Consider the following 20,246-nt stretch of genomic DNA (forward strand, 5'->3'; position numbering starts at 1 on the left):
GACTGAATTTGATCTTCAATTTAAAATATTTACACTAGTGGACACCACAAAATCTTATGTCATATTTAACGAAAGTATATATAAACTCTTAATTATTAGTGAATATATTGTTTTGATGGCATACGCATTCTACGAAACTAGTTTCAACGGTCCAACCATCAAACTTGTTTGTTTATACTTCGAGATCATATACGCCAAAAATCGAAAAAAATAAACATTTAGAGATCAAGTAATGTGACAAAACTTTTCGACAGTTTTAAACGAAAAATCAAGATTTAACGGTTATTTCAATTTTGATTTTGATGATTTTTTACAGCTACACTCCTTGACCCTATATGAATACAATGAACTAATTCGATCGTCAATTTAAAATATATATTTTCTAAAAAAACCCAATCTGAACTACAATAATATATTTTTCTAATAAAAATCATATCCAAACTAAAATAATAAATTTAAAGCTACTTAATAAATTTATATACCGTTTAATTTCTTAAGTGTTATGCATACAAAATAAAAATAAAAATAAAATTGGTTTAGGCGACGAAATATTTGGATTACTTCATGCAAAGATTTTAAAAAATAATTTTTTATTTTATTTATTTTTGTAAAGACTTTGCACGACGAAACACACTTCGTTGCTCAAAACTTTGTGCAACGAAGTTTATTGTTTCGTCACGCAAAGTCACTTTGAGCGACGATGCTTTGTCGTCGCGCAAAAGTTTGTCGAGCAAAGAGACTTTGTGCGGCGATGTGTGTTTCGTTGCTCAAAATTTAGTCGCGTAAGACTTTGAGCGACGAAGTTTTGAGTTTTGTTGCGCAAAGTGACTTTGAGCAACGAATTAATTTTGGTCGTGCAAAATTTGGTCGCTCAATGTTTTTTTTTTTTACTAGTGAATATTAATGCATCCAACTTTGCATATTAACATCGGTGCCCAGAGAGTTCCTCGATTTGAGTGCACAACTTTTGAAACCTTTTCTGTGCACTCACATCGTGGAACTGTAGCCACCGATGTTAATATGCAAAGTTGGATACGCAATAATATTTCATACACTGACCAAGATCGTGCAAGATGCTATCAACTGTTTTTTCTTCTTTTTTTCTTCCATTCTTCCTACCTATCTCTTTAAATCAATAGTACTATAATGATAGAGTACTAGTAAAAAATTTCTACAAGATTTATTGCCATCATTAAGATGTTTACGGGTGGTATCATTGTCTCGTTATCAAAATGTCACTTAATTACCTAATTTTATTGAAAACCACTTGCGCTACTTGGATTTTTCGCATACCGCACTTGGATCTTATCATCTTTGTCCCATCAAAAAGAAAAGAAAAAAAGTTTCCAACATCTTGTGCCATTTTTTTCCAGTGTGGTGGGGTCATAATTTGAAGTCCACCATCAATTTCTCAAGAGCTATTACCATTATTGCATTTAACTTTGAAAAAGAAAAGTTTTCAAAAGTTATCCCAAAGAACAGCCCATCAGAGTTGAAAACGAGTTTTTCAAGGCTAAGATTACAAGTTCATGTTATTTACAATCTCAAAAAGCTTCCATACTTGTTTACAAACCTGTATTTCCAAGTTGTGCTAGCCTAGCTACTTGCAAATCTTGGAATATTTTACTTCATCCAAATCCCTTGCACTCTGCAGAGAAGAGAAAAGACATGGCTTTGATAGGAGAGGCTCTTATCTCTGCTTCCGTCCAAGTGTTGTGCGACAAAATTACTTTGACCCTGTTTGTCGACTTATTTTGGCACAAGAAACTTGACAAACCACTCCTCATGAAACTGAACACCACATTGTTGACCTTGAATGTAGTGCTCGATGATGCAGAGGATAAGCAAATTGTAAACCCTGCTGTGAGAAAGTGGCTTGACGAGCTCAAACATGTTGTCTTTGATGCGGAGGACTTACTGGATGAGATTGACACCGAAGCTTTGCGATGCAAGCTCGAAGGTGAAGATCAAAGCCACAAATTAACCAATAAGGTGTGGAACTTCCTCCCTTCTTCTCGTAATCATTTTTATCAAAGTATGAATGTTAAGATACAAGAGTTGTTACAAAGATTAGAGAGCTTTGTACAACAGAAAAGTGTTCTGGGTCTTAGAGAAGGTGCTGGGAGGCAAGTTTCACAAAGAACTCCAACAACCTCCTTGGTTCTTGAACCTTGTGTATATGGTAGAGATGAAGTCAAAGAAAAATTATCCAAAGTGTTGCTATCTGATAATGCAAGCAAAGATGATGTGTCTTTCCTCACCATTGTTGGAATGGGCGGGGTTGGCAAGACAACCCTTGCTCGAATGCTTTACAATGACGATAATGTGAAAGGGCATTTTACACTTAAAGCTTGGGCTTGTGTTTCAGACTACGATGATTGTATTAAAATTACTAAAACTCTTCTTGAGGCAGTCACTTCAAAGCCTTGTAACACGGAAAATTTGAATTTGCTTCAAGAAGATCTAAGAGAGCAACTGAGAGGAAGGAAATTCTTATTTGTGTTGGATGACCTATGGAATGAGAATAATCAGGATTTGAACTACGTTAGAGTTCTTTTTATTACTTTAGGAGCAAGGGGAAGTAAAGTCATCATAACAACACGGAACAACAATATAGCATCTGTCATGCAAAATGTTCCTATTCAATATTTGGAACCACTGTCACCGGAGGATTGCTGGTTATTACTTTCAAAACATGCATTTGGAAATGAAAAGTGTAGTGCACATCCAAACTTGGAACACATTGGAAAGCAAATTGCACTCAAGTGCAGAGGGTTGCCTTTAGCTGCACAAACACTTGGGGGTTTGTTACGTTGTAATATAGATTCCGAGGAGTGGAATAGAATCCTAAATAGCAGTATTTGGGAGCTACCATTTGAAACAAGTGACATTATTCCGGCTCTAGCACTAAGTTACCATTATCTCCCCGCTCAGTTAAAACTGTGCTTTGTTTATTGTTCAATTTTTCCAAAGGGTTATGAGTTTGAAAAGGAATATACTATTGAATTATGGATGGCAGAAGGTTTAATTCCACAAGTTGAGAATGCAAATAAAATGGAAGAGATGGCTCAAAATTACTTTGATGAGCTATCATCACGTTCGCTACTTCAAAAGTCAAGCAAATCTGGTTTCACAATGCATGACCTCATTAATGACTTGGCTATGTTCATGTCTAGGGGATTTTGCCTTCGACTGGAAGAGAGGGAATCACATAAAATTGAAAGAGTTCGTCATTTGTCATATGCTAGGGGAGAATTGGACGTTGCTCCTAAATTTAAGCCATTATATGGGGCTAAGAGTTTGCGGACCTTCCTTCCTACCTCTTTAGATCCATATGGATATAGTTATGTAAATAAAAAGGTTCTACAAGATTTGTTGCCATCACTAAGATGTTTACGGGTGTTACAATTGTCATGTTATCAAAACGTCACTGAGTTACCTGATTCTATTGCAAACCTCATTCACTTGCGCTACTTGGATCTTTCCCGTACTGCAATTGACAGGTTACCTGAGGTACTTTGCAATCTTTACAACTTGCAAACATTACTATTGTCAAACTGTTCCTTTCTCCTTGAATTGCCTGCAGACATTAGAAAATTGATTAATTTACAGAAATTGACGTTGGGAGGTTGTAGCTCTCTTAATAAATTGCCTGCATGCATGAAGGAGTTGATTAATTTGCACCATCTTGATGTCAGTGGAACTAAAATTGAAGAGATGCCGGTGCAAATGGGTAGACTGTGATGCACCGATACGTCAGTTTGGAGGGGTATGCTCGTATCGGATACGGCTCCGATACGATACGGCACCGATACGGCTCCGATACGTATCCGATACGCCACGTGGCGTATCGTTGACTTATATGGCACGTTGACTTCTCGATACGGATCCGATACGTCCTCGATACGGTCCCGATACGGTCCCGATACGGCATCGATACGTGTGGGGGTAAAAACGAAAATATTTGCAGACTTTGGGGGTGATTTTGAAAGTTTCTAAACATTTGGGGTTAAAATGTAAAAACACAAACTATAATTTCATATTGTTGTCTGTCGAGAGGCTAGGTTTTTGGGGTTTCATTTCAACAGAACAGAGGCCAAACAAAAGAGAAGAAAGAAGAAGAAGAAGAAGAAGAAGAAGAAGGAGCCGTCCGTCGCTCGCACCCAGCAGGCAGCTCAAGGTTTCTCTTCTCTTCTTTCTTTGAATAATCTGCTATTGTTATCTTATATGGGTTTGGAACTTGGGTATTGTTGGAACTTGGAACCTGGGTATTGTTGGAACTTGGAGTTTGGGTATTGTAACTTGTATGGTTGGAACTTGGAGTTTGAGTTTGGGTATTGTTGCTGCCTACGAATTTAATTGGTTTGGGTATATAATTTAATTGGTTTGTGAAGTCAGAATTTTTGTTAATTAGATTATAGCTACCTAGTGCCTACGAATTTAATTGGTTTGGGTATATAATTTAATTGGTTTGTGAAGTCAGAATTTTTGTTAATTAGATTATAGCTGCCTACGAATTTTTGTATATGTATTAATTGGTTTTTTTTATTATCAAACTTTATTTGATTCACAGGAAATGAATAGTGTGGGTAGTTCTAGTGATGGGAATACTAGTAATAATAATGGGGAGCATGGAGATAATGATAATACTCCTTTATGGAAATATGTCAAGAAGCTTGAGAAAGATGGTAAAGCCGGTGGCAATACTTCATTCCAATGCAACTATTGCCAAAAAACTTTCAAAGGATCATACTTTAGAGTGAAGAGTCACTTGTTAAAACTCAAAGGCAATGGAGTTGCTAGTTGCACTAAAGTTACAAATTCTCATTTGATGGAGATGGAAAAAGTAGTGGAGGAAGCGGAATTGAGGGTTAAAATGGCACAACTTAGAGATGTACCCTTACCCACCTCCAACACTTCAAGTCAAGGAGGTTCAAGTAGTGGTTTGGGTATGAGTTCAAATTGGTGTAGTGACTCAAAGAAGAGGAAGGGTAATCCTATTGAGAAAGCATTTAACAATAATCTTAGAGAGCAATTAGATGGTGAGATTGCAAGAATGTTTTACACGGGTGGCTTGCCATTTCAATTTTCAAGGAATCCTCATTATGTGAATGCCTTTAGAATTGCTTGTAGTAAAACACTTCCGGGTTACCAACCCCCCGGTTACAATATGTTGAGAACTACACTTCTCCAAAAAGAGAAGAATAACATTGAGGAGTGTTTGCAACCAATGAAGAGGGCATGGCAAAGTAAAGGGGTAAGTGTTTGTAGTGATGGGTGGTCGGATGCACAAAGAAGACCTCTCATTAATGTGATGGCCGTTTGTGAAAGTGGGCCTATGTTCTTGAAGGCAATAAATTGTGAAGGTGAGTGTAAGGATAAATTTTTCATGGCGAACTTGCTTATTGAATCAATCCGGGAAATAGGTCCTCAAAATGTGGTCCAAGTGGTCACCGATAATGCTCCGGTTTGTAAGGCGGCCGGACATATTGTTGAGGCAAAGTTTAAGCACATCTTTTGGACACCATGTGTGGTTCATACTCTCAATCTTGCTTTGAAGAACATATGCTCACCCGTGCCAAGAAATCCGGAAGTGTATGAGCAATGTAGTTGGATTTCAACAATCTCAAGTGATGCATGGTTTATTAAGAATTTTATTATGAACCATAATATGAGGTTGTCAATGTATAATGATCATTGTAAGTTGAAGTTGCTCTCCGTTGCCGAGACACGTTTTGCTTCTACAATTGTGATGCTTAGAAGATTTAAGCAAGTGAAACAAGGCTTAGAGCAAATGGTTATTAGTGAGCAATGGGACATTTATAAAGAGGATGATGTGGTAAAAGCAAGAACGGTGAAGGAAAAAATATTGGATGAGTGCTTTTGGGAGGACATTGATTACATACTTAACTTTACTTCTCCAATATATGAGATGCTTAGGTTGAGTGACACGGATATGCCTTGTCTTCACTTGATTTATGAGTGGTGGGATAGTATGATAGAAAAAGTGAAGACAATTATATATCGAAAGGAGCGCAAGCAACTCAATGAAGAGTCAATGTTCTTCAATGTGGTGCATGAAATTTTGGTGGACCGATGGACCAAGAGTAGCACACCACTCCATTGCTTTGCACACTCTCTAAATCCTAAGTAAGTCTTTACTTTAGTAAATTTCTCCTTGTGTTTATCATTATAATTTTATAATTCTTATAATATACTTCTAGGTATTATTGCAAGGAATGGCTTGATATGGCTCCTAATCGTTGTCCTCCACATAAAGACATTGAGATTACAAGGGAGAGGAAGAAATGTATTGAGAGATTCTTTTCTAATGAGGTGGAGAGAAGAGCGGTTAATGAGGAGTATGCCTCTTTTTCGGCATGTATTGAAGATTTTTCGGGTATGGACTCTATGAAAGATAGAGGTTTCATGGCTCCGGTAAAATGGTGGGTTATCCATGGAGCTTCCACACCAAAACTTCAAACCATAGCATTGAAGCTACTTGGACATCCTTCTTCCTCCTCATGTTGTGAAAGAAATTGGAGCACTTACAACTTCATTCATTCTATTAAGAGGAACAAGATAACACCGGAAAGAGCGGAAGATTTAGTATTTGTGCATAGCAATCTTCGTCTCCTTTCAAGGAAAAGGCCCGAATATAAAGAAGGGGAAACTCATATGTGGGATGTTGGAGGCGATGCATTTGATTCCATGGATTTGGAAAATGCCGGAGTGCTTGAGATTGCAAACCTCTCTCTTGATGAACCGGACTTAGAAGACATCATATTTACCCATGATGAATGAAGTTAGAGCTTTGAGAAGTGATTTCTAATGTTTTAATTTGTTCTTTGTTTATGGATACTTGTATTTTGTGTGTTTTGGTTAATTTTTGCTTTGTTTATGGAGATTTGAATGAAGTTATGTGTTTTGTTAATGTTTTGAAATTATTATTGGTGAAATATCAATTTTCAAATTTTCTAGTTATATTATTTTTAAATATATATATTATTTTAATCGCCGTATCGGTGCCGTACCCGTATCCTATTTTTTGGAGATTTGCCGTATCGGCGTATCGTATCGTATCGTATCGCCGTACCCGTATCCGTATCGGTGCAACATAGTGGGTAGACTAAAAAGTTTGAGAACATTGACTGCATTTGTTGTGGGCAAATCTACTGGGTCAGGCATAAGAGAACTGAGGGAGTTCCCGCAGCTTCGAGGAAAACTATCAATTTTGAAGCTACAAAATGTAGTTGATGCGAGGGACGCACTACACGCCAATATGAAGCACAAGAAAGATCTCAAGGAGTTAGAGTTTTCATGGGGTGCAGAGGATGCTGATGATTCCCGAAAGGAGAAAGATGTACTCGACAAGCTCCAGCCTTGTGTGAATTTGGAGAAATTAACCATTAGATTCTATGGTGGAACCAATTTTCCGAATTGGTTAGGAGACTCATCTTTTTCTAACATACAAGTTATGCATCTCAGTGACTGTAGTTATTGTTGGTCGCTCCCACCAGTTGGGCGACTACCAGCACTCAAAGAGCTCTGTATAGAAAGAATGAAGTTTGTGAAGACGATTGGCGTTGAATTCTATGGCAGAAATGGAGCTTATCTGACTCAGCCATTTCAATCTCTGGAGAAGCTGGAGTTTAGGGAGATGCCAGAGTGGGAGGAATGGGTACCAAGTGGAGGTGAATATGGTCTAGACTTTCCTTGTCTCCAGAAGCTAATTCTAAACGAGTGTCCGAAGCTGAGAGGAAGTTTGCCTTGTGAGCTGCCTTGCTTGAAGAAGCTTACGGTGTCTGAGTGTGAGGTTTTCCATGATGGAAGGGCCACTACCACAACTACCAATAGTCTTAACTATAAATCTCTTGAAGAATTGAAAATAAGTGGCGGATGCCAAACCCTGTTATCATTATTAGAGACAAAGCTCCTGTCCCAACTTGCGATTCGAAATGTTGTTGACGTACAGTTCCTGCCCAACTGCAATCGTCTTCAACTTTTGACTCTGAAAAATTGTCCAACGCTGTCGTCATTCCCTAAAGATGGCCTACCCACTACATTGACATCACTTACTATAGACCACTGTAGGAGATTAGAATTCCTACCTCATGAGATGCTGCCCAAATTAACCTCGCTTGACTATTTGAGGATACAAAATAGCTGTAATTCAATGAGGTCCTTCCCGTTGGGCAGTTTTCCCAAACTGAGGACGCTTCACATTTGGGATTGTGAGAATCTGGAATCCCGTGATTGAAGAAGAAGGAGCTGTTAAGAATCTCAGCCATCTCAATTACTTGAGTTTCTATAAATGTCCAAAAATGGTGTGTTTTCCCAAGGGAGAATTGCCCACTCCCAACCTGAGTCACTTTGAAGTCGGTGAATGCGAGAATTTGAAGTCCTTGCCCGAACGCCTTCACACCCTCACAGCCCTTCGATCCTTGTCGATATGGAGTCTTCCGAATCTGGAGTCATTTGCAGAAGATGGGGGTTTGCCTCCCAACCTCCGATATTTTAGCATTGGGAATTGTAAGAGACTGAGGGCTTCATCAGTGGGAGAGTACTGGGGTTTGCAAGCACTTGTCTCCCTTGAACAATTTGAAATCATTGGAAGTGACCATGTCTTGGAGACGTTGCTCAAGGAACAGCTGCTCCCTACCACTCTTCACACTCTCCGCATCCATTCTCTATCAACTCTGAAATCTTTGGACGGAAAGGGTCTTGGACACCTCACTTTTCTTCAAAATCTATACATTACTGATTGTAACAATCTCCAATGCCTGCCAGAAGAGGGTTTGCCGCCATCTCTTTCTTATCTGTGTATCAATTATTGTCCTACCTTGGAGAAAAGGTATAAGGATAAGACTGGACAAGATTGGGCCAAGATATCTCACATTCCTTGCATCGAGATAGGCAAAGAAGTGATCATATAATATGAGCTATTCCATATTTCACTCTCAACCCTCAACTCTCAAATCAAAGTCAGGTCAGGTATGTGCCTTCTCTTCCTTTAAAAAACTGCTTCTCTTCTTCTAATTGAATACAAAAACCAAAACACATATTCTCTTTCTCTTCCAAAAACCCAAATGCATGTTGGACATTGCCCAAATTCAATCTCCAAATTTCTAATAATGTCACACATCTGATCAAAATCATAGCTTTTTGTCATTTGCATTGTCACTGCTTTTTACTGGTCTCATGCTATTTTCAGATAAAATCATACATGTTGGACATTGCCCAAATTCATCTCATTTCTAATAATTTCACGTTTTTTGTTATTTTCAGACCACTCTTCGCACTCTATATATTATAGCGAGGAGAATTTCAAAATTTGCAAGGTTTCTTTATGTGGCATTTCCAAAGGAGGGTCATAGCGCGGAGAAACAGAAAAGGTTTATTATTATTACCTGGAATATCTCCTTTGATACATTCCTGCATTTTTAGGTACTTTTATGTGATAAAAATGTATTTGAGCCTCACTTGAGCTAGTTTGAATCGAATTTAATGCCTATGGATAGTCTGTTAATAGGTTCATGCCATTAATTAATCTCCTTGTCATACACAGATAGGCTCTTGTGCTTATATGAGATAGCCTTACTCACATAAGCGATTGGATGTTTGTCCTGGAAAAGAATGGCACCAATTCCCACATTAGATGTATCACACTCAACCACGAATAATTTGGAAAAATCCGGCAGGGCTAGCACAGGTGTAGGCCATTCCTCGATCCATTGCACTTTGATTGGATCCACTGCCACTCCAAGTGCAAATATGACATGTCCCAAATATGCCACAGAGTTTTGAACAAATGAACATTTTGAGAACTTCACCTTCAGCTGATGAACTCTCAGTACCTTGAAAACATGAGCCAAGTGTATAATATGCTCAGATAAATTTCTGCAATAAACTAATATGTCATCAAAGAAAACCAAGACATATTTGCGTAAACAAAAAAAACAACCTATTGTATTTAGATATTCTGCAAAGGCTGAATATTGAACTATGATTGTAGCTGCTTGTGAGCTCCAATGGTTACGGTATATTTTACAAGATTTTTAAGGTGCCACACTCCTTTCCTAGTATACTATGAAAGAATGACTATAGATCGATGAAGAAGGCTATCATCTATATGATATAATGTACAGAAACCAATATATATATATATATATTAACAGCAACTAAAAAATAATAATAATAATAGCAAGGACTGGCTTGGGATGCTGGCTTTCGCACAGTGGAGATTGAGTGTGATTCTACTTCTGCTGTGGCTTTGTTAAAAAGTCCTATTGTGTCTACGCACCCTCTCTTTAGTATTATCAATTGCTGCAAATTGAAGATTCATGAGGACTGGTGCTGCTATGTGAAGCATATTTTCCGTGAACAAAATTGTGCTGCGGATGCTCTTGCTGTGAAGTGTTATGATTTTGCTCCTGGGCTCCATGTGTTTCTTGAGGCTCCAGCCTTTCTTAGTAATGTGTTAGCTGCTGATGTTCGAGGTGCTGTTAGACCTCGGCTTGTTTCTGTTTAGTCTCTTCTTGGTTTAGGGCTCTTGCCTTCCTCTGTACCAAAAAAAAAATAATAATAATAATAACAGCAACAAAAAATAATAATAATAATAGCAATCCTAAACCCTATATATGATAAAATAGAATAATAAAATAATAATAATAGCAACCGAAAAAAAAAAAAAAAAAAAAAGAGTTGAAGAAGCGTAGAAAACTTGTTTGATGTACAGCAGCAAATATTTACAACAACAAATATGTTGATGTTCATCTATATATCATGGCAGTAACAACAACTATTCAAGCAGCAACTGTTCATATTATGATATGCTAAAATATGAAAATTATGAGAGAATATTTGTTTGTGGGAATTTTTTTTGTATTCTTCTCCTTGTAGGAGGTCATATTTATAATACAACGAAACCTGAATTGACAAGTAAATAATAAATTCCTAAATCTATTTACAGTAGGAAATCAGGAATTAAAGTAAATCAATTACAATTATAATAGGAATTCTTGGTGTGTAAGGAAAGTAAGTCAATATCCACAAGTCACGCCAACACTCCCCCTCACGTTGGTGCATAGATATCGCCAATGCCCAACTGATCCAATGAATTGTGGAATGCTTTACTAGAAATCGCCTTTGTCAAAATATCTGCCAACTGATCCTCAGATTTCACAAAAGGAAACTGAACCACTTTAGCCTCAAGCTTCTGTTTGATGAAGTGTCGATCCACCTCAACATGTTTAGTACGATCATGCTGAACCGAATTCTGTGCAATGGCTATAGCAGCCTTGTTGTCACAAAAGAGATTCATTGTGGATGTAGGTTTATACCTGAGTTCAATAAGTAACTTTCTTAACCAAAGAAGTTCACAAATCCCTTTAGTCATGCCTCTGAACTCGGCTTCTGCACTGGATAAAGCTACTACATTCTGTTTCTTGCTCCTCCATGTCACCAAATTACCTCCCACGAATATGAAATAACCCGATGTGGATTTTCTATCTGTTACATTACCTGCCCAATCTGCATCATCAATATTTAGATGACCATGCTTTGAGAACATAAGTCCTTTTCCAGGTGCAGACTTCAAATATCTAAGTATCCGAAGAACTACATTCATGTGGTCTTCACTTGGAGAGTGCATAAATTGACTGACAACGCTCACCGCATAAGCAATGTCTGGTCGAGTATGTGACAAATAGATCAATCTTCCCACTAACCTTTGGTATCTTTCTTTGTTAGTTGGAACTTGATCCAGATATTCTCCAAGATGATGATTCTGAACAATAGGAGTGTCCGCAGGTTTACAATCTAGCATTCCTGTGTCTGCCAACAAGTCCAAGACATATTTCCTTTGAGAGAGAAATATGCCTTGCTGCGATCGAGCCACCTCAATTCCCAAGAAATACTTGAGTCCACCTAGATCCTTCATCTCAAACTCCATAGCCAAATAGTCTTGTAGCTGTGATATTTCCTGTTTATCATTCCCAGTAATAATCATATCATCAACATAGATTATTAATGTTGTTACCTTCCCTTTTTGATGTTTCAAGAACAGAGTATGATCTGAGTTGCACTGTTTGAAACCATTGTTCTTCATTGCCATGGTGAACCGTCCAAACCATGCACGTGGTGACTGTTTTAATCCATACAATGCTTTTCATAACTTGCAAACTATTCCAGTCTGAGTAGTATTATATCCAGGAGGAATGTCCATGTACACCTCCTCCGTGAGTTCGCCATGTAGAAAAGCATTCTTTACATCAAACTGGTGTAGTAGCCAATCCAAATTAGCTGCAAGGGACAATAAGACTCTGACGGTGTTTAACTTTGCAACTGGTGCAAAAGTTTCTTCATAGTCTATACCATAGGTCTGTGTGTACCCTTTTGCCACAAGTCTTGCCTTGTATCGCTCGATAGATCCATCTGCATTGTGTTTTATAGTAAGCACCCATCTACATCCGATAGTCTTTTTTCCTCGTGGTATAGTCTCCAATGTCCAAGTCTGATTTTTCTCAAGAGCTTTCATCTCCTCCTTTATAGCTTGGACCCACTTAGGATCTTTCAATGCTTCAGAAACCTTGGTTGGAATATGGATAGTAGACAACTGATGCACAAAAGCCTTGAGTGGTTCAGACAGCTTCTCAGTGGATACATGATTTGCAATTGGATACTTGGATGTCTTGCCAATATCAGGTGAATAACGGTTTGGTGGCTTCCCATGATTTTGCCTGAAAGGTAATTGATATCCAATAGTTTTATCATCTACATGCACAAGTCTAGTAGGAGTAGTTACCTCAAGGATATTCTCAGGAGATTAGTCTCTTGGTACTGTTGAGTTAGAAGGGGAGTCTTCATCTTGATGTTCTTATTGTCTGTAGGTGTGATACTTGGATCAGAAATATCTTCGCATGGATCAGGTGGGTCAGGCAATTGATCGCTATGAATGGGTGATTGGTCGCTTCTCAACAGAGAGTAATCTCGTGCTCCAGACTCGGGATGATCAATCATTTCTGTACATAGGAGAATTTCTTTGTTTTCCAAGTTGCTCCAATTCTGCTCTTCACTTTGTATCTCCCCCTGAAGCGCAGAATTGGATGATGGGTCATGAAAGAACAGCTCAGATTCCAGAAAGGTCAAATCCAAAGTGACATAGGTTCGTTGGGTAGGAGGGTGATAACAACGGTAACCTTTCTGATGAGTGGCATAACCCACAAAAACACAACGAAGCGCACAGGGATCAAGTTTGCTACGTTGATTTTTGTGGAGATGAACGAAAGCCACACATCCAAATATTCGGGGTGTGAGTACCAAAACAGAGGGCAGAGGTCTGTGTTGCGCAAGCACCTGTAAGGGAGTTTTAAAGGTCAATACACCAGAAGGCATGCGGTTGATCAGGTGAACTGCAGTGACAATAGCATCATCCCAATGATGGCGAGGAACATGAGCGCCAATCAAAAGTTCTCGAGCAGTTTCAAGAAGATGTCGATTCTTTCGTTCAGCAACACCATTTTGTTGTGGTGTCTGAGGACAAGTCGTCTCATGGATAATTCCATGTTGTTGGAAGTAAGTCTGAAAGTCATGATTGACAAATTCTCCACCATTGTCTGAGCGAAGAATCTGGATTTGAGCATTAAACTGAGTTTTCATCTGTTTGTGGAAGGAGTGAAAACGGAAAAACACTTCGTTTTTATTCTTCAGCAAATAAAGTCATGTCATCCGTGTACAATCATCGATGAATGTGACAAACCATCGAACACCAGAAGGAGCAGTGATAGGCGAAGGTCCCCAGACATTAGAGTGAATTAACGTAAATGGAGTAGTACACTTGTTCGTACTCAACGGGTAGGGCACACGGTGACTCTTGGCCAAAATTCAAGTATCAGATGTGAAGTCGGAGTCTTTGAAACCTGAGAATAAATCTGGTATAAGATGCTTCATATAACTAAAAGACGGATGTCCCAATCGACGATGCCACAACCAGATTTGCTTTTGTTTGCTATCAAAGGGATGTGTCACACTGTTAGCCACGCCGGGACTGAAGTCATCGACATAATATAGCCCCCCTCTCTTAGTACCATGACCAAGAATCTCCTTAGTGTGAATATCCTGAAGCAAACAAAAACTCAGGTAAATGAGTACACAACAATTCAATTGTTAAGTAAGCTGACTAACTGACAACAATATAGTGGATAAAGATGGAACAAGTAAAGTATTAGACAGGGTGAGAGAGGATGAGAGTGCAACAGTGCCAGCCCCTGTCACAGGATAAGTAACACCATTGGCATTTGCAATACAGGTTCGTCGAGGTTGTGTAGTATTCAGAAAATCATCAGGGTCAAACGTCATATGATCAGTTGCACCAGAATCAATTATCCAGCTCTTGGAATCAATCTTATCGGAAGTATGGAATCTATAACCAGTACCATTACTGGTCATATTGCATTGTCCTCGATCTGTAAGAGTAGCCCACCAATCGGGGTAGCCATGCGATTTAAAACAAGTCTCACAAGTGTGTCTCGGATCACCACAATATGCGCAATTTGGTCCATGTGTCTGGGTCGTTAGTCTAGAAGTCATAATCTGTGCAGCGGAAGATGCATAGGATACAAGTTGAGTAGGAATTTGGATCGGAATCTGAGCCTGAGTCGGGGCCGGAGTTGGAGTCGAAATCGGGATCGGGGTCTGAATCAGAGACAAATTTGAGGTTGGGGTCATCATCGGCGTGGGGGTCGGGGTCGTCTTCGGAGTCGGGGTCGGGGTCGTCGGGGTCGTCGTCGTCATAGTCGGGGTCGGGGTCGGGGTCATCAAAAGAGGATCCTGATTCTGGATCGGGTTCGGGGTCAAAGTCTGCATTTGTAGGGGCGGAGCCATCTGGGCACTCAACTCAACGATGGTTGGTTGAGAATGAGAGAAGGAGTCGGTGGTGCTACCTCCATGAGGGTTGAAAAAATCATCAACCCCCATAGCGGCGGCGGGGGTTTGAAACTAGAGTCAGCAATTCCAAGATCGCCGCTCTGATACCATGCTAAAATATGAAAACTATGAAAGAATATTTGTTTGTGGGAATTTTTTGTGTATTCTTCTCCTTGTAGGAGGTCATATTTATAATACAACGAAACCTGAATGGACAAGTAAATAATAAATTCCTAAATCTATTTACAGTAGGAAATCAGGAATTAAAGTAAATCAATTACAATTATAATAGGAATTCTTGGTGTGTAAGGAAAGTAAGTCAATATCCACAAGTCACGCCAACATACTCTATTGTGACAACAAAGTTGCATTATCTAGTTTATCACGGAAAAAAAAACATATTGAAATTGATTGTCATGTTGTTCATGAGAAAATACAAGATGGTTTGTTACAAACAAACCGCATTTCTGCCTTCCAAGGATCAAATTAGAGACATCTTTATGAAAGCACTGGAGAAAGAAGATTTTTTTACAATTACGGTCCAAATTGAACATTTTAGACATCCACACGCTCCAACATTAGGGGGAGTATTGGAAATTAGAATCAAAGCCATGATACAAGGAAGACTTTTGTCAAGATTGATTGGAGACTAATTATCGAGATTACCTTGTATAAGGCAAGGAGCTTATTTACTTTGGTTACACTATTGTCTCTTCTTTCCAATTATGTATGTAATTTTACCTTTGACGTTGATTCTGGAGATTCTTTCCTCAATGTAAATTCCTTAGACTTACGATCTTGTCTTTTCCTGACTACTATATAATTGTATACTTCTTGTGCAAAGATTAATATACATAAATCATTTTATCATATTTTCTTGAGAGAGAGAGAGAGAGAGAGAGAGAGAAGGTTTGGGCAAGTGCAGATGATGAGCAGAAATCGCGAGGTCCTAACTAGGGTCGGTCCTATGTCCAGGCTAACCTAACTATAGTTTAGGTAACTTGATTTAATGATGTGGACTTTGTTATTTATTTATTTTATACAAAAATAGTTAGTTTGTAATTAATTAAGTAATATCTTAACCTTATTTAATTATATTATTTATTATTTATGTTTTAATTGTTCTTTATTTAATAATCATTAGTATTCAAGTATTTTAATTAATTTCATAAATTAACCTAGGCTATAGTCTAGGTGACTTGATTTTTTATAACCCAAAGTTAATAGGTAGCCTAGGTGACTTGATTTTTTACACCCCACACGGACACACACACCCCCATCCCAACCACAGAAAATCTTCTTCTGTTTTTTTTTTTTTTCTTTAGTTAACTAACCACACAAGATGATAGAAAGAAAAATATTAACTAACCTCACATACGTGACACATACCCCTTTTCAGAAAACACAAATTTCATTCCCTTAGAGAAAATCCTTTACCTTGGCTTGGATACCTTCTTTTCATTTTTATTTTAAGTTGGCTTGAATGGGTCGATGGACTAAAATGATTCAATTTTTTTCTTCTTCTCTTGTAATGGACAAACGCTTTCAACTTTTTTTCCTTTTAGGAGAAGTTTATTGTGTAATTGCTATAATTGACCTTAAAATTCATACTTCAATTTTTTTTATACATGCTTATATGTGAGTGTGTGCATGCCCAGTTGCTTGTTTTTGTCAATAACTCGGTGTTAATTTAATCAAGCAGGATTTCATGTTACTCGAGAAAGTTTTGAAGTAAAGAATAAATAAATTTAAACCTTCATGGTGACTGAAGTAATGAAGTTAAGTTTATTGGCTGCAGTAGAAGAAAAAAGAAATATGATCACAACACGAGAACCACTAAAAACAAGAATGGTGATTTGAAATTATTAAAGCATTATTTCTCTGATCTTTATTAGAGAGCTCTTAATATATTAACATTTTCCTTCAACAGTGTGAAATTACCTGTAGGATGATTAAAATTGCACACTTATCCTAGACTCATTCTAGATAATGTTTACTGACTTCTTCGTAACTCAACTTCTGTCACGGGATGATCTTCGACACTCCTTATTTGAACGCAATACTGGTCACAATTGCTTCAAGCTCGCCGGAGGAAAACCGCCAACACTTTCTTGGTTCCCTCAACTGTATGAGTCACCGACATGCATATGAATGAAGAGAGTGTTTGATAAATCACCAAATAAACATGGAACACTCAATGATTTATCTCAAATGAATGCACAGTAGCTTTCTTAAAAATTTTAGATGCTCAAACAAAATATGAAAAAGCTCACACAAACAAAGAATCACATCATATTCTTATACAAACCACAATCTCCTTTTTACAAGAGAAGAGCACCAAGCCACGTGCTCAATCTCTGGCCATTTAACATATTTGATTCACTTAGAATCCTACATCAATTCATCAGCCCATGCAAACTTCCTACCATGAATATGAGATTTAGATGCCTTGTGAATAACAGAAGCCAAACTTCCTATATGGTTCTAAGTAATGACGCCAAATAGGAGACCACAAATTCTATTCAATCATGAATATCAGATTTGATCCAATCTGGACTCTTAGTGATTGACACCAAATAGCCACTCTTTTATGGAGAAACAATATCTCCTAAAACAAATTAATTAGACCAAACAAAGATAATATTTTAACTTAAATCAAAATAGAGTCCAACTAGGAAAGAAATCTCAAGAGATAAAATCTAATCCTATTAAAAATAAGATTAACATAAAAATACTTGAGTGAAAAAAACTCCAACTAGGAATACTATAATGAATGCATGATTATGTCATGATTTACCTGAAGTCAAGTTTCTCATATCGGTTAAGTCATGCCTCGGATGTATGGGGTTGAATGAGTTGTGCCAAAACGTCCAGTAACAATTCTTCACACACTAATTTTCAACCTATGCTAGAGTCTAGGAAATGACAACAGAAATTTTCATACTAACACAGTGAATAATGATATGGTTACATTTTGAGAAATGGAAGCATGTCAATTTATGACACTGCAAGTTCCATGGAAAAATTTATAGATGATGGCATGAAATCCCCCAAACTGAACTTATTATTCACTAACCATTTACCTCAATGGTGAGGTCCCTCCCCCTTCCCCCTCTTGGTCACCTATTCGAATCCCAGCATAAGTTCCCCCCTCCCCAATGCAATGTGTTTATCGTTAATTCTCAAAAACACCATCTACGCACCTAGACTCCACCTAATGAAATTCCTTAGCTAATGTCCTTTGAAGACATTCAAAATCTGAAAATCCCCCAAAACTGAACTAATTCTTTTACTCTCTGCGTTGATGAGCTAGGCGGTCGATGACTCTATCTAGCTGTTTTGGTGAGGCGATGGGAAGGTGTGGGTGAGGGTTTTTTGTTATTTTTTATTTATCATTTTAATCTTATTTGAAAAATTAGCTTTAAAATATTTATTAAATTTTTTATCATTTAAATATTTTTTTTAAAAGGCCCAACATATGCCATACTTAATAGATTTTCAAACGGTTAAGTTAACGTCAGAACCACATTGCAACAAATTTTCAATGTTGGGGGTACCTCATTGTTAAAATTGAGAGGACATGGACAAACATGTCTTACGAGTGAAACCATAGGGTACCAAACTGAAATTGACCCATAAAAAAACCCAAAGAACACATGAAATTTTAGATTAAAAGATGAAAATAATACAAATAGAAATTTTAGTTCTCTTTGTGAGTGTTCGTGTAGAAAAATAATATGCGTATGAGTATAGCGGATTGCTTGAGGTAATCCTCAGCTAATTTGAACTGGGCTTCCTCTTTGACCGTGGCTTTCACCATTGCCACCATTGCCCAATGAAAAGTCTATATTACCCTCGACAGATAAATAACAAACAAAAAAATTTAACAAAATGACTAAAATGCGATGCGTACCAAAATAAAAATTAATTGAAGGATATATATATAATTTATCAATAACTGAATCCGTGTATAATTTAAGGACAATTCGATAATTAACCCTACTTAATCAACAACAACCCGAGTTTTAGAATTGTTCTTCTTCGAGTTGAAATTGTTTTGTTGTTGACTTCAAAAAATAAAATAAAATAAAAAGACCTAAGTTAAGGAAACTTAGGATGATAGTCCTTCCCCTTTCATGAATGTATGATAATGTATCATAGGCCAATGACAATATTATGTTTAACTAATCAAATTTGTTTTGTCCTGTTTGGATTGGCATTTACTCCAGCAAAATGTAATTACGAAAAAAAAAATAACTTTATTTGTATAATATAAGATTAAAATTGAGGATTTCACTAATAAACTCATTTTGTTATCTAGAGTCAAGGTTTATGAAAAAGTATCCTTTTGAGTTTTAGATTTCATATTGGCTCAGTTTCATGGTTGTAAATGTTATACCATGTCTTATCTTTCATATCTATTCATATATGTATGGTTGATACTTGAAATTTTGGATGTTACATGAAGGAGGATTTTGAAAAATGGATGTAGGGATTGCGGCATAGGATGTTAAGATAGGAAGATTGAAGAACACAATAGCAAAGAATACAAGAAATAAAGCAGAGAGAAGACGATTGTTGTATTTCTCATAAATCTAAACTGAAGACAATTACATTATTCATCTCAGCCTAGCTAAAGCCTTTTTACACGTTTTCTAACTTCTCTAACCAATACTAATAGTTTTACTAAACTGTCTAACAAGTCTAACAATATTTCAATACTTTTACTCTTTATTCTTCTGACATGTGGCAGTACTAGTCCATTGATATCCTTACATAGGAGTGGTATTTTGGGCTTTTGTGCTTTTGTACTATTTGATGTCATGTGTGTAACATGTACATGAATATGATTTTTCCATGATTTTAGAATCTTTTGTGTGAATTTATGAAGTGTCAAAGGAATAAAATGTTTCATGACATGTTAATGATTGTTCATGAGTTTTCCTTTGAAACCCCGACCCAGATCAAAAAATAAAAAAACCCTATAAAGCCTTACCTAAATCCAAAAAATTTGGGTCGGGCCGGTGAATTCTAATCTAAACAATAGTATTTAAATTTTGAGGAGATTGTCACCTCTTCTTGATTCATAAAAAATGGCTAAATTGATAGGTCTGGCATTTTTCCATGATTTTAGAATTTTTGTGTGAATTTATGATGTGTCATAAAGGAATAAAATGTTCATGATATGTTAATGATTGTTCATGAGTTTTCCTTTGAACCCGGCCCAGATCAAAAAATAAAAAAACCATATAAAGCCCGACCTAAACCCAAATTTTTTCGGTTAGGCGGGTGAATCCTAATCTAAACAATAGTATTTAAAT

General features: G+C 37.3%; 2 protein-coding genes across 5 annotated transcripts; both read left to right on the forward strand.

Annotated features, from left to right (window-relative positions):
* Window positions 1,552–10,055, forward strand: LOC18778193 (putative disease resistance RPP13-like protein 1). 4 transcript variants are annotated; one of them, XM_020562763.1, is made up of 4 exons: window positions 1,552–3,733; window positions 7,125–8,994; window positions 9,289–9,447; window positions 9,569–10,055. In XM_020562763.1, exons 1-2 carry the CDS (start codon window positions 1,669–1,671, stop codon window positions 8,258–8,260), a joined length of 3,201 nt encoding a protein of 1,066 aa, XP_020418352.1. In that variant the 5' UTR covers window positions 1,552–1,668; the 3' UTR covers window positions 8,261–8,994; window positions 9,289–9,447; window positions 9,569–10,055. The 4 variants fall into 4 exon arrangements, with proteins under 4 accessions (XP_020418352.1, XP_020418351.1, XP_007214677.2 ...); XM_020562762.1 differs by having other exon boundaries at window positions 9,289–9,395; XM_007214615.2 differs by lacking the exon at window positions 9,569–10,055 and having other exon boundaries at window positions 9,289–9,520.
* Window positions 5,113–6,852, forward strand: LOC109948904. The gene is made up of 2 exons (XM_020562765.1): window positions 5,113–6,150; window positions 6,225–6,852. Exons 1-2 carry the CDS (start codon window positions 5,171–5,173, stop codon window positions 6,802–6,804), a joined length of 1,560 nt encoding a protein of 519 aa, XP_020418354.1. The 5' UTR covers window positions 5,113–5,170; the 3' UTR covers window positions 6,805–6,852.

This window comes from Prunus persica, chromosome G4 (genome assembly GCF_000346465.2).
Source record: "Prunus persica cultivar Lovell chromosome G4, Prunus_persica_NCBIv2, whole genome shotgun sequence".
NCBI lineage: Eukaryota > Viridiplantae > Streptophyta > Magnoliopsida > Rosales > Rosaceae > Prunus > Prunus persica.